Source organism: Psammomys obesus, unplaced genomic scaffold (assembly GCF_907164565.1).
Source record: "Psammomys obesus unplaced genomic scaffold, mPsaObe1.curated_primary_1811, whole genome shotgun sequence".
Classification (NCBI taxonomy): domain Eukaryota; kingdom Metazoa; phylum Chordata; class Mammalia; order Rodentia; family Muridae; genus Psammomys; species Psammomys obesus.
In genome coordinates, this window is record NW_026592118.1 from 35,263,057 (window position 1) to 35,278,533 (window position 15,477).

The 15,477-nt window shown below is 38.5% G+C and overlaps 1 protein-coding gene across 1 annotated transcript in view; it reads left to right on the top strand.

Annotated features, from left to right (window-relative positions):
- Nxph1 (neurexophilin 1) overlaps positions 1-13,152 on the top strand; it is a 308,082-nt gene extending 294,930 nt beyond the window's left edge. Inside the window, exon 3 of the mRNA XM_055613006.1 lies at positions 11,622-13,152. Coding sequence (XP_055468981.1) covers positions 11,622-12,383 — 762 coding nt within the window. The 3' untranslated portion in view covers positions 12,384-13,152. The remainder of the gene's footprint in view (positions 1-11,621) is intronic.
- The last annotated feature ends 2,325 nt before the right edge of the window (positions 13,153-15,477 follow it).

A 15,477-nucleotide genomic window follows, 5' to 3' on the forward strand; every position in this document is an offset into this window, starting at 1 on the left:
CTTGTTTGCTCCTACATCCAATGTCCATCCCATTTGTCCTTCTAAGTGAGGATTGATCATCATACCCTGGGTCCTCTTTCTTGTTTATCTTCTTTAGGTATATAGATTTCAGTATGTTTATCCTATCTTATAGGTCTATATAAGTGAGTATATATCATGTGTGTCTTTCTGCTTTTGGGATACCTCACTTAGGATGATCGTTTCTAGGTCCCACCATTTGCCTGCAAATTTCATGATTTCCTCATTTTTAATTGGGTGATGGTTTCTTGAAAAAAAAAAAAAGAGTCAGAAGCAGAGTGAACGACTGATGAGCCAGTGAGGGACATCAACCCAGCAACCTGGACCCTGGCAAACAGAGCACATGGTCACAGAAAGGTGAGGCAGGTTCCTCCTCTATCTCTACCTAGGCATGGCCTCTGTGGGGATCTGGTCAGGGGAGCCTCATCACTCATAGCCCAGTTTTCATCTTGGGCTTTGTTGGGTGACCCAAAGCTCCAGTTTGCTTCTAGTTTTAAAAGGTATTTATTTTCAGTTTTATCGAAGGCTAATTGACAACAATTGTCTATTCTTAAGGTATAAAATGTGATGTTAGATCATTTGCTTACATTATAAAGAAATTGATGTGATCATTTTAATGCAGCCATGGCTTACCTAGTTAACATTTTCTGGGGAGAACACTGAATACTAGTCTCTTAGTCTATTTAAAATTTGCGTTTTTACTAATATTAGTCACTATGCCGTGTATTAGAACTCTAGAACATGCATCTATGTACCTGTTGACCAAGGGACTCTCATTTTTCTATCCTAGCCTCTGGTAATACCACTCAATTATGTATGTATGTATGCATGTATGTATGTATGCATGTATGTATTTACTTATTTTGAATCTGACTTCTGCATGGTCAACTTACATGTGAGGCTTGTTGTGATTGTTTCAATGAGTGGATTATTTCACTTTATCTGAAGTATTCTGGGTGTATTCTTGTTACTTCAAATGGCATGACTTCCTTTATTTAAAAGCTGAATAGCAATCCATCGTGTGTATGTGCATGTGTGTGTGAGAACTCTTCTTTACCTACTCATTCACTAACAATCAAGCAATTGGGCATTGTGTCACTAATCAGTGATGGGATGAACATGAGAATTCAGATATCTCTTTGAAATACCCATTTTATTTCTTTCACAAACATACCCACAAATGTGATTTCTGGATTAGGTTGTAGCTCTATTTGTTTTCTTTTAAAAAAAATCTTTCTTTTTTTAATAGTGACAATTTTTATTTACTATCTGACTAATAATCCCTTTTTTCCTATATTCTCATGTGAACTAACTTAATAGGTGTGAGGCGATATTGCATTGCAATTTTGACTTAGAGAAAATAATGTATTTTAACATATTCTAATGCTAATCAATTTCCAATAGCTTATCAGGCACAAAACAGGCTAGTAGATGTTAACAATGGAGCACTTGTGGTTACAAAATTAAAAGTCTTTGAGGGCTACATGTCCCTCATATCTTGATCATGTGACTGAAAAAATAAATCTTTTACTACTGAAACAATGTATGTATGAACATAAACTGTGCAATGAGCTTAGTGAGTACTCATTCTTACCTACACAGGATCTCAGTGCGATGTAAAAGCCTATTCTGTAAACCTGTTACAGTTTTTGAGAAACTTTGAAAATTAGCTTAATATCAATAGAGAAGAATATCATGACCTCAGTGGTGGCCTCTTTGACCCCACCCCCGAGGGGGGAGCAGCCTTACTAGGCACAGAGGAGGACATTGCAGCCAGTCCTGTTGAGACCTGATAAGCTAGGGTCAGATGGAAGGGGTAGGAGGACCTCCCCTATCAGTGGACTTGGAGAGGAGCATGGGAGGAGATGAAGAAGGGAAGGTGGGATTGGGAGGGAATAAGAGAGGAGCTACAGCTGGGATACAAAGTGAATAAACTATAATTAATATAACACATTTAATTAAAAAAGATTAACTGTCTTGTTTCAATATGGTAGCTATTAAAAGGGTTAACAAAAGTCTTGCTAATGGAATTTACCTTGTGAGAGTCAAAATTGCCTAAGATAACCTCCTCAAATTTATGAAAAGACCGAAATGAAACTAAACAATCAAGTTAAGGCAAGAATAAATACTTATACCAAATGCAAGTCAGTGGCCAATGAAGACATGTCTAATCATGGATAAGCTTATAGTTTATCTTACACGAACTTTTTCTGTCACATTCACACAGCTTGTACATTCAGGGAAAGCAAACTTTATATGAGAAAGGGGGATAGGATGTCAGAACATTTAAAAATAAAGAATTTACTTTATGGAATACATAAGAAGTAGTTGTTTCCCCCTAAGAACTTCAAGACTCCATTAGTAAGCTCAAATTTCTGTCAATGTGTGCGTATGGCTTAAATGAAATGCAATGCTATGTGTATGATGCTAAATAGATTGCCAGAGATAAAGTGTTTCCTTAACTAGAATCACTTGATATTTTGTAGCAGATATTCAACACATTATTCATAAAACTACTAAAATGAAGTTGCAATCATCAAGTAGGTCATTTTGTTGATTAGTTACTCACTGATCAGCAATATTGTTTAAGCACCAAGTTGTCTCAAATTTCTGTTTGACTACAAGTATTCATGCACTTGATGCAGCAAATAGTAAAATTGCACAGTTTACTTAGGATTATTTATGTTTATATCCAATAGTAATAGATTAACAGTATGATGATCATGCTAATGGAAATTAAGAGGCATCCCATTGCATTTTCATGAAAATGGAAATATGAATGTTTGTAGGCAACTCTTTTTCAGAAGGTCAGATACATAGTTCAGGTAGGAGGGAAGTCAACAGATGGTTTATTTTATAAAAATACTGCTTTTTCAATGATATTTTCTGCAGCACCACTGTGGCATGATGTAAAGTTCATAATATTGAAAGCTTAGCCTTAAGTCATGTAAAGATAGGCTGAGCAAGGTGAAGCTAGCCTCAGATGAGCACACTTCAGCCACAGCGGTCACTGTGTCCTCCATAGCTCCAGTCAAAGCCCTGGTCTCAGACATATATGTCTGGTTTCAGAACCATGCTCTGTCTTCATGCTTAATGTTTATGCTCTCCAAGAAACATAGTCTTAAAGATGCAGAGGCATAACTGTGTTTTTAAACAATTAAATGGATGGCATATAAGCAAACATACTTGAACATGGACAAGAGAGCCTTAAAATATGAATTCACCATCATTATCATTTTTTAGAGTATAGTCAGTTAGAAAAGATTTCAGGTTTTCTTTGTAACATTGTGGGGGAAATAATATTTCAAGATGAAATTTCAATACTGTTTTGATCTTTGTAACTGGGCAAGTAAGTTTTATACTTTCAGACCCATGTCTCCACATTCCAGTTGGATGGCAAGAATTGTTTGTAGGTCACAATGCTCCTATGAGATTTAATTTTTTTTCTTTTCTTTTTTTTAAATATTTATTATTATTATTAATTACACTTTATTCATTTTGTATCCCCCCATAAGCCCCTCCCTCCTCCCCTCCCGATCCCACCCTCCCTCCTGTTTCTGCATGCATGCCCCTCCCCAAGTCCACTGATAGGGGAGGTTCTCCTCTCCTTTCTGATCTTAGTCTATCAGTTCTCATCAAAACTGGCTGCATTGTCCTCTACTGTGGCCTGGTAAGGCTGCTCCCCCCTCAGGGGGAGGTGATCAAAGAGCAGGCCAATCAGATTATGTCAGAGGCAGTCCCTCTTCCCATTACTATGTAACCCACTTGGAAACTGAACTGCCATGGGCTACATCTGTGCAGGGGTTCTAGGTTATCTCCATGAATAGTCCTTGGTTGGAGTATGAGTCTCTGGGAAGTTCCCTGTGTTCAAATTTTCTTGTTCTGTTGCTCTCCTTGTGGAGTTCCTGTCCTAGCAGAGATTTAATTTTATATCCTTGACTATTGTTCCTTTGGCATTCTTTAAAGGTATACAAAAATCCATTGATTTTTTTCAGATTTTTTGTATTTCCCTTTAGTCAGTCAGTTATCAAGATGAACAAGACTTGGTGACACACAGTAATTTGAACACTCCAGAGGAAAGGACAGGATCTTGGTCATGAGTTCAAGATCAGCCTGGGCTATGTTATTAATACTCTGTCTCAAAAATAATACATATTAAAAAGTAATAAAATTGATGTATTCCTATAAAATATCTGTTAAATTCATGTCTTCTCCCTTTTTTTTTCTTTCTCTACTTAGTATTTATTTCCTTAGCAAGTCTTGCAGTTATTACTTAACTAACATCTCTTCCCTCAGGATTTTGTTCAACCAATCTGCCTTTGATGCCTAGTGATTTTTTTTTTGTTTTGTTTTGTTTTGTTTTTGGAGCTAGGAAAACAAAGCAAAAACCCAATCTCAATAATTCCCTGTTGCCCAAGATTAAGATTAAATGCAATAGCAGGACATTCACAGTGGAGGTGGGTTACTCTCTCCTGTATGTTCCACCATGTAGCTGGCAAAGTTCCTGGAGTCCAGGAAGACACACCTTTCCCCCTCCCCCTCTCCTTCCTTCCGAGAGTCAAATAAAAAGCTGTGTCTACTCTAGTGCCCCATAGTATGGTATAGGCATATTGATGCATCAAACGCGAGCACAGTTGCACACAGACTGCAGAATGACTAAATCAAACTGTCTAATACATGGAGTGCCTCACATAGTTATCTCTAGCTTGGGTGTGGATCTTATTTGCCTTCATTTCACTGTGAGGAGAATAAAAAAAATTTGAACCCTAGAAAAGATTAAAAAGTAGTTACTGATATAGAAGGTCCTCCTCCCGTTTTATCTGACCCTAGCTTATCAGGTCTCCTAAGGCCTGGCTGCATCATCTTCTTCTGTGGCCTGGCAAGGCTGCTCACCCGCCCCCCCCCCCCCAAGGGGGAGATGATCAAAGAGCAGGCAACTGAGTTCATGTCAGAGACAGCTCCTGTACCCCTTACTAAGGAATGGGAATAGGGGAGAAGAGGGAGGATGGGAGGGACTGGGAGGGGGCTGCAGCGGGTATACAAAATGAATACATTGTAATAAATATATATCTAAATAAAATTTAAAAGGTAGTTGCTGGAGAAGTGGGGAATGGAAAGAGATAGGAGATACTCATCAAAGGAAACAAAATTACAGTGACATGGTAAAAAGCCCTTTTCCATATTTTCCTGTGATGTATCCTTTCTGGACTTTGTGACTTTTCTTCATTATGCTCCACATGTTTGGAAGAATTCCTCTAACCCATTATCCACTATGTAAAATCCAAAATGATTTTTTAAGATCATCTCTTATGTTATACCTTTGCTGCTTTTGAGCTTTGTGACTTCAAGAACATTACTTGTGCTGCTAGTAGCATCACAGTGTAATTCGTTTAACTGGTCACCAGATTATACTGTGAACTCCTGGAGATCAATAACCATGCGTGCACCATTTATCTCTAATTTTCTCTACTCACGTTCTTATGAACAGTCTTATTCTGTAGTTACTGAATTATTTTTGTTTTGTTTTGTTTTTTATTTTTTATTTTTATTATTAGTTACATTTTATTAACTCTGTATCCCAGCTGTATCCTGCTCCTTCATTCCCTCCCAATCCTACCCTCCCTCCTTCATCTCCTTGCTGCCCCTTTCCAAGTCCGCTGATGGGGGAGGACCTCCTTCCCTTTCATCTGACCCTGGTTTATCAGGTATCTCCAGAACTAGCTGCAAAGTCCTCCTCTGTGGCCTAGCAAAGCTGCTCCTCCCTCGGGTGTGAGGGGGGTGTCAAAGAGTCAGCCATAGAGTTCATGTCAGAGATAGTCCCTGTTCCCCTTACTAGTGAAACCCACTTGGTTACTGAGCTACCATGTGCTATATCCAAGCAGAGGTTCTAGGTTATCTCCATGCATGGTCCTTGACTGGCTACTGAATTCTTAAAACAAAAGAAATCACAGTTGTTAATATTGCCTAGTTCAAGAGGCCTATTGTTAAAGCTTCTTTTTGGTATCTCATTGTTAATATTATCCTGTAGATATTGTACGAATCTTCTCAACTAGGAGGGTGAAAGAGTGAAGGTATGTAACATGTAGAGATATGGCTGACATTACAGCTGGATGATGTTTTGATTTGGAAGTGACACTCGGGATTGTCTTGATTGCCAGCACTGCTGAAGGCTTTGCACCCCACTGAAAGGAAAAAAGGCATTTATTTCTTTCTGTGCTTGAGCTCTTTAATAGCTGAACTTACACCCATTCTTTGTTACATGGACTTTTACCACCTATTTAACTTGCCAAGTTTCTTTTTATATTTTTTATTAATTACACTTTATTCATTTTGTATCCCCCCATAAGCCCCTCCCTCCTCCCCTCCCGATCCCACCCTCCCTCCCTTTTCTGCATGCATGCCCCTCCCCAAGTTCACTGATAGGGGAGGTCTTCCTCTCCTTTCTGTTCTTAGTCTATCAGTTCTCACCAAAAGTGGCTGCATTGTCCTCTACTGTGGCCTGGTAAGGCTGCTCCCCCCTCAGGGGGAGGTGATCAAAGAGCAGGCCAATCAGATTATGTCAGAGGCAGTCCCTCTTCCCATTACTATGTAACCCACTTGGACACTGAACTGCCATGGGCTACAACTGTGCAGGGGTTCTAGGTTATCTCCATGAATAGTCCTTGGTTGGAGTATGAGTCTCTGGGAAGTTCCCTGTGTTCAAATTTTCTTGTTCTGTTGCTCTCCTTGTGGAGACCCTGTCCTCTCCAGCTCTTACTATTTCCCACTTCTTACATAAAATTTCATCCACTCTGCCCGACAGTTAGCAATCAGGCTCAGCATCTGCTTTGATAGTCTGCAGGGCAGAGGCTTTCAGAGGCCCTCTGTGGCAGGTTCCGAGGTTGTTTCCTGTTTTCTTCTTCTTTGCCAAGTTTCTTAAGCGGTCACATCAGCACTTGAAAAACATGTTTTTTTTTTTTTTTTTTTTTTCCGCTTTAAAAACTCTGTCAGCACATATTTTTATTAGCATCTAATATGTGCTCCTAAGTTTACTAAGACATATTTAAAATTTTTTATTTTGGTGAATATGTTTACTGTCAGAGTTGACTTTTTAACAGATTTGTGAGAATTTAATACTTTTTTGTTGGCTAGAGGTATGATGCTGAAAGCAGGTTTTTAGGATTATTTCATTCTTTCTTATGTGATGCTTTGGGCATATATCTTTCCTACTCCCTCTCTCACTTAGTATGATAAATTTTTTCATTGGTTATATTTGCAGTTCTGTTAGTGACAGATTATTTTGTTTTAAGCAATTGGCTACTTGCAAATGCCACAATTTATTCATAGTCATTCGTCTCCATAAGCCAATATGAGGTAAAGTGTTGCAATTATTAAGTGCTGACACTCATCTTTAATACTCAACTTGTTCCACAGACTTTCCTTGGTGCTTTAAGTGGAGTGTGCTATGTAATCCTTATACCATTCCTGAGACACATCTCCTAGCTTCTAGAATAATAATAATAATAATAAAATCCATAAGCTGCTACACATAAATAAAATTTGCACACAACACAGAGGTCAAGGATCAGAGCCTAGTGTGAGATTCAGATGGTCTGCTCCAAAGTTCACATTCATAATCACTGTGAGTGAAGAATGTAATTTAGAGCTAAACAATGGATCTCCGCCTGAAAATCAAAGGCTTGTTTATTAGAATCATAGCATTTTCTGGATATAGTAATTCTTCCCTTTTTTTATCTCATATGCCCCACTTCTATAGTTTTCCCATTTTACCCTCCACAAGCTGTTGAAAAATTGCACTGTAAGTGCTTTTCCCCTTAAGTACTGGGACAATTTCACTACAGCTTTGTTAACAATCTCACAGCAGAAGTATCACATTTCAGTCCTTTGTTGATTCTGAGGTAAAGTACTGTAAAAGCCACTCTGGACATGCCTGAGTTTATCTTTGCTAGCCAAACAATGGGGACACACCTAACTCTTAACAAAAGAACCAGAGAAAAGTACATGCATTTATGTCCTTTATTCTAAAGAATAAATATGAAGATTGTAGGAAGACAATGCTTGTATAGTTGGCAAGTACACATTTGGATGTTTAACCACAAAACAGATTTTATTGAAATATAAAAGGCCAATACTCATAAAAAAGCATGCTCAAACTGAAAAATCGTTACTAGTCTTGCCAATTTTGCATTGGTAAGTTTTATAATCTATTGTAGATTATAATTGGTAACCTTGTCAATCCACAGTAAAATGCTTCCCCCTTTTCTCTCATTGCCGAATACTGAATCCGGGGTCTAACACAAACTGGCAAGTGCACTAACGCTGAGTATATAACTTCATCCTAAAATAGTATGCTTTGAAATACATTAAATTTAGGGAATTATTAAAATAACTTCAACTGCTCCTACTATTTTGTTATTATGTGGGATAATATTAACTCTGAAACTATCATGATTTTCTCTTTATATGAGATACGAAAATTGGCCCATAACAGATTGACATAATTAGGCAAGAGAGAGTTGGGAAATTAATTTCATACTTATTCTATATACACTCCTTGTCTAATTATCCTCCTTCAAATAATATTGCCCCTTCCATTTCATTTCTTTAAGTCAAAATATTTAGTCCATGTTCCAAAGCATTAGTCGCCTTAAAATATTTTTTCTGTTATTAGTAATAAATGCTTCTTGAACATGATCCATTCTTGAATACTGATGAGAAACTATAGATAGGAAACAATTTGGGCGGTGAGGGAATACAGAAACCAGTTTAAGAGAAGAATCAAAAGGAGACAGAGTACTCAGTATTCTCTCTAAATTTTTTCTAAAGGAATGTTGGTAGCAATATACCCTCCTCCCAATTTCCTAAAGTCCCTGTAAGAAGGTAATGGTCTATCTTAGCCGTCTAGGGTTTTGATTTGTTTGGTAGTGATGAATTAAAAGTCCGAAAAATGACTGTGAACATAAGCCTGACCTTTATTCCCTTTAGGCTTGACCATGGCCACTCTGCTATCTGTCTATTCTTTCAAAAACATATCCTTTCCTAGAATATAAGTCTCTGTAGTTGTATGTCCTCTGGTAAAATCTACTTTGATCCATTGTGTGTTTCCAAGTTGACATATTGCCTTAGAGAAGGCAAGCAGATGCAACAGGATATGAATTCTCAGTTTGAATTTTGTTTTTGTGTTATTCTCTCCAGTGTTTTAGCCTTGGTTTTGTAAGGTGAAGTGAAGTCATGGGAGGTAAACTCATGAGCAAACCACATTTTATCTTAGATGCAATAGGTTTACATGGACATCAGTGCAATATTTCTTAAGATCAGCAGTTTTCCAACTAGAACATTTTGACTGGCATTTGTGAAAATGGTCCCACATCAATTATGTGGTCTCAAGGAAGCGACAGAGCTTGGAACAAATCTTAGTAAGTCTGGCTCCAAAGCTTATACACTCCAGGAGTTGGTGAAGACTCTTCCCATCATGAGCATCTGATAGAAGGATATACTTGGTAGAGATCTGGGACATATCAAGAGGCATTCATGGATAAGTCTATAGGTCCAGGTGGGCATGGTCTAGAACACAGCTCTAATTCCTAATGTACCTCACATAAGAGAGCTTGTTTTTATTTTATCTTTTATAATTTATTTTTTATTTATTACAATTTATTCATTTTGTATCCCAACTGTAGTTCCCTCCCTAACCCCTCCCAATCTCATTGGTCCTTCTTCTTCTCCTCCTGTGACCCTCCCCCAGTCTGCTGATAGGGGAGACCCTCTTCCCATTCCATCTTACCCTAGCCTATCAATTCTTATCAGGACTGGCTGCATTGTTTTCCTCTGTGGCATGGTAAGACTGTACTCCATCCCCACCCCATCAGGGGAAGGTGACCAAAGAACCATCCACTGAGTTCATGTCAGAGAGTTCCTGTTCTCCTTACTAGGGAACCCACTTGGACACTGAACTGCCATGGGCTACATCTGAGCAGGGGTTCTAGGTTATTTCCATGCATAGTCCTTGGTTCCCAAGAAAAAAACCTCAGTCTCAGAAAAGACCCCTAGGCCCAGAATTTTTGGTTCTGTTGCTCTACTTGTGGAGCTCTTGTCCCCTCCAGGTCTTTTATCTCCCCCTTTCTTTTATAAGATTCCCTGCACTCTGCCCAAAGAATGGCTATGATTCTCATTATCTGCTTCTATACCCTTCTGTGTAGAGTCTTTCAGAGGCCCTCTGTGGTAAGCTCCTGTCCTGTTCCTTGTTTTCACCCTCTTCCGATGTCTATCTTGTTTGCCTTTCTGAATGTGGATTGATCATCTTACCCAGGGTCCTCCTTTTTACTTAGCTTCCTTAGGTGTACAGATTTTAGTATGTTTATCCTATATTATATGTCTAATATTCACTTACTAGTGAGTACACACACTGGTAGGATTTGCTGAAGGAGGTAGAGGCAAGAGGATCACGAGTTCTAGGCTAGCCGGGGCTATACATAAGAGAGCTCTTTGGCAATTATCTTTCACTCTGAGAACTTTTTAGATGAAGAATAGAGTCCAAAGAAGCTGATGTGTAGTTATCAAATTCATATTTGAAAAATTTTATTGGGAAACTTAGCTTTTTAATGGGCATCTGGGAGAATTCCTTCAGTAACCTCAGCCAAATGAGTCAGTCCATATGGCCAATGGTTTGCCTGCATTGGCTTTTGCTTTCGTGGGTTCTGGGTTATGCTTAGAGGTTGTGTCCTGAGTGTGCCATGTCAGAATGAGAAATTGCTGCTCTGAGGCCCTTGGGGTACTGGTTCTTTTGCACCCTGTGGCTCTGTGAGGAAATAATTGTTTCACAGAGGCAAGATGGGAGCTTGGAGAGTGTCTTCCAAATGTGACTCTTACAATCTCCCTTGAAGTGACCTCCTTTGTGCTGCTTTTCAGATTGTCAAATGTCTATGTGCTAGTGAATATTGGATGTTATAACTTAAAACTCTTTTCTTAAACCATATTTTAAACCCTGAAAGTTTAAAAATTGTCTTGTGCCTGGTGCTTATGATTGGTGATAATAAGGACATTTGTGTGTGTGTGTGTGTGTGTGTGTTTACAAGTTAAAACATGCCACATTCTTTGTAAAGCTACTAATTCTAATGTAGTCACATAAGATAAACAAAAAGTAAATAGGGAATCAGCTGACATATTTAAGAGACTCATGTAGTTTTAGAACTTATGGTGACTCTGAATGAGAAAAAGAACACAATGATTTTAAAAGTTTATTTCAAAGGTGGGTTTTGGGGCTGAGACATTATTTACTAAAGTTTAGTTTATATTTGAATTCAATTTGGCTTAGTCATGCTAGCTGGCCTTTTTCTCCGCTGGTCAGTGTTTTATATGGATCTTCAGGTCATGCTTTGTGGTTTTTAACCACCGACACCTCCCCTTTCCCACTGTTGAATAAAAATAGAAGTGGTATTTTATCACAGCTTAATAAACAGTGGCCGGACACTGGAGGTGCTTTTAAGAACAATAACAAACAGTGAGAGTCATCATTTAATCCAGCAAGGGCTGGAAGGTGTGTGCTGTGTATTCTTAGATGTGGGGATGTAAATAAACACCCATCTTTTAAATTCTCTTCTCAGGTCACGTGTGCCAACCTAACAAACGGTGGAAAGTCGGAACTTCTGAAGTCAGGAAGCAGCAAATCCACACTAAAGCACATATGGACAGAAAGCAGCAAAGACTTGTCAATCAGTCGGCTCCTCTCACAGACTTTCCGTGGTAAAGAGAATGACACAGATTTGGACCTGCGCTACGACACCCCAGAACCTTATTCTGAGCAAGACCTCTGGGACTGGCTGAGGAACTCCACAGACCTTCAGGAACCTCGGCCCAGGGCCAAAAGACGGCCCATTGTTAAGACCGGCAAGTTCAAGAAAATGTTTGGATGGGGTGATTTTCATTCCAACATCAAAACAGTGAAGCTAAACCTGTTGATAACTGGGAAAATTGTCGATCACGGCAACGGGACGTTTAGTGTTTATTTCAGGCATAATTCCACTGGTCAAGGGAATGTATCTGTCAGCTTGGTGCCCCCAACAAAAATCGTGGAATTCGACTTGGCACAACAAACCGTGATTGATGCCAAAGATTCCAAGTCCTTCAACTGTCGCATTGAATACGAAAAGGTTGACAAGGCTACCAAGAACACACTCTGCAACTACGACCCTTCAAAAACCTGTTACCAGGAGCAGACCCAAAGTCACGTCTCCTGGCTCTGCTCCAAGCCCTTCAAGGTGATCTGCATTTACATTTCCTTTTATAGTACGGACTACAAACTAGTACAGAAAGTATGCCCTGACTACAACTACCACAGTGACACACCTTACTTCCCCTCAGGATGAGGATGAACAGGGCCCGAGACTGAAGCCTGAGAAACTAAAGGTCATAGGACAGGGCTGTTACTTCAAGGAAGAAGGTCACATCTGTTGCCTGGAATGTGTCTACACTGCTGCTCTTGTTGACTGGTGCAAACATGCTAGTGGAAAACAGTCGATGTAATTTCTGCACAGTCAGCTTCATCTCTCAGCGTAGTTGTAAATCACCACAGATCTCAGAGTCTCACCTGAAGACATGCTATCACACGTAGCGGCACATGAGCACTCACTCTTGCCCATTTCAGCTTGCATCTATCATGGTTCCCTTTGAGAGGGCTTTCATGGTCTGACTCATGATGGTTCAGGATAAACTATGATCAAATAAAAAGAATTAACTAGACAGAGGATGTGTCTAACACACTGTTATGGAAATCTCTTTTAAGGTCTTGAGTCCATGCTAATCAATAATCCCCACTCATGCATTCCTACTGCTTGGAGTAGCTGTGCTGGTGAATATTACTGTAGGAGTTATATGCTTGTTAAATGGAAAAAAAAATGTGTCTTTAGAGCTCAGTATTCTTTATTTTATGAACACAACAAAGTGTAGTAACCTTTCCCCAGCATACAGTAGGCACATTCAAGGTGATCCTGGATGGCTTTTCTTTCTTTGGAAGGAAGAGCCAGTTCTTAGTAAAGATGAGCAAACATTTGGAATTTACATGTGGGCAGACACTGGGATTACAGCTTTCCTTGCCTATCACTGGACCTTTGCAATGTTAAGAGCAACTAAGGCTGCTTAACACAAGTTCTGATCATTATATAAGAAGGGAAATGCCTGGCAGACACCTTGTAAGTTATAAGTGTCTGCCTTATCTTTACTACACATATCGTAACAAACTCAATATCCTAGTCTTCATTTGTATGAATGGTTTGTATTGTATATAGTTTAACCAAGTGTTATTTGAGCTGCTTATTAATATTAAATTGTACTTGTCTCTCTGCTTGTTATTGGTTAAAAAGAAAAAAAAAGATCTAAGGAATCAATTTTATCAATGTAGCTGTGAACTTCATTAAAAAGAAATTTAATATACAAAGCATCTATTCAGCTCAAGTATTGTTGAAAGCTATACATATACAACATTACACTGTCTGTATTTAGATATTTTATTTCTGGACAAAAAAGAAATGTACATAAAAATAAAACACTTAAAGTTGAGTTTCAATATGTACTTGTGTAACATGGTGATTTAAATGGTTCTGACAAGAAGAATGTGCTGGAACACAGCCATGGCTTCACATCTCATGTCTCTGAATTTGAGCAGAATTATCTAAATTGCTATTAGCTGCCTAGTCAAAACAATTTAAGAGTCTCAGTCTCAAGCCTGGGAAATAATTGTGGCATGCAACACTGCATGCAGTTTTTGGTTTACTGTAATGCTAGTGATTCAAGAGTACCAAGGAAGAAAAGAATTTCCAGCGAACATAGGGAGAATACTGTCTTTGCTGAAATTAATTATAATGAGTAGACTTTCTCCCATGTACAGTCTTTATATTTAGTAGGAGTACTGAAGTGAAGGACATGTTTTCTGTTTAAAAGAAAACCAAGCTGTCTTGAAGATTGTGGCTGAATTTCCCTGAGTCTGTTGTGATGGCACCTGTCTACTAGAGAAATTGGAACAGCAGTGAGGGAGGGGGAGGAGCTCCAAGTCTCAAATTGCTTATACCAGATGAGATCAAATTATCTATGTAGCATTGTATATAGACACTAAGATTTATTTTTACAGTTGCTGTACACAACCCTAGAAAAATAAACAGCTGAAGAAATGTGCAAGGTCACTCATTTTTAAAACCATCGATTTAGTGTTGCAATATGGAGAATCTCAAAAGTTAGCCAAAGAAGTCAAATTAGTAGCACTCATCCGCTGTCATCCTCTCCCATTCTCCTCATGTTGGGCCCTTATTCACAGAGAAGTCAACAGAAGAATGACAGTATAACAAAGCCACAAAATTCTAAAGTGAGGAGCTGACTAAGCGCTCTCATGAAGGACTCTTCACCTGTTAATCAAACCTGTACCCTGATAAGTGTCCATATCTTAGACCATCTGCCATATATAGGTAGCCATTTGTCTCAGTGTGTGAATGAACTATCCATGAAATTTAGAGGCTATGGTTAGAAGAACTCTGGCTGAACAGGCAGTAAGTACGTCATGCATTCCAGCTGTTGGATTTGCTTCTCACAAATAAGTCTTCTTATTTGGTGCTTATATATAACTATGATCAATCCAGACTTGTTTCCTACAAAACAAAAGAGATAAATAGGGAAAATCATTTTTTTAGGGTCATTTGAAGATTTAGACTGTGGCTTTCATTTATGTGGTCTGAAGTGTCTTTTCACTATCCAAAATTCAAAATCAGATCAAAGCCTACTTCAGCTTCTACCCCTGCACTCTGTTTTGCAATCCTCTAGCAAAATACTGTTTACTTATCTTTATAAACATATAGAATACACCTGCCACTGTGATCAACTTAATCTGCCATTCTATAGGTTTTCTTTTCAAGAAACACAAAATGAAAATTTTTGATTTCAACTATTTAAAAAAATCTAAACATTTCAGTCTCTCTGGGCCTGTAAATAGCTTTCCAAACTCCGACATTTTCAACACTGTCCATGTATGACCCAGAGAAGTCATGATGATGCAGAAGTTTTATGATTTATCTGTATCTAATGTATGCTTCCCATGATTGCCGGGAACCACGTAGAGGAAGACCACTAACATGGAAGTTTTAGATACAAATACTACAACTCTCACCAAGCTAGTTCACCAAGCTAGTTAACTAAGTCTTAATTATATCTAAAACCTCACCGGCCCTGGCAAAAATGAACTTTTATGTAGCGATAGCAAAACACCTCTCAGATTCTGAAAATTATTCCACACTTTTGCAGAGATACAGAAAGAAAGCCTTCAGAAGTACAGAGTACAAAGGTTTGTGGATTTTCTGGTTAAAAAAAAAAACATTTCAATAAAATTGAAATTAAGAAAAAAAATCTATTACCATAGCTTCTTGCCTCACAGAAGAACAATGTCGGTTTGTCTGTTTATGTTTTTTTTCTTTTTAAAGG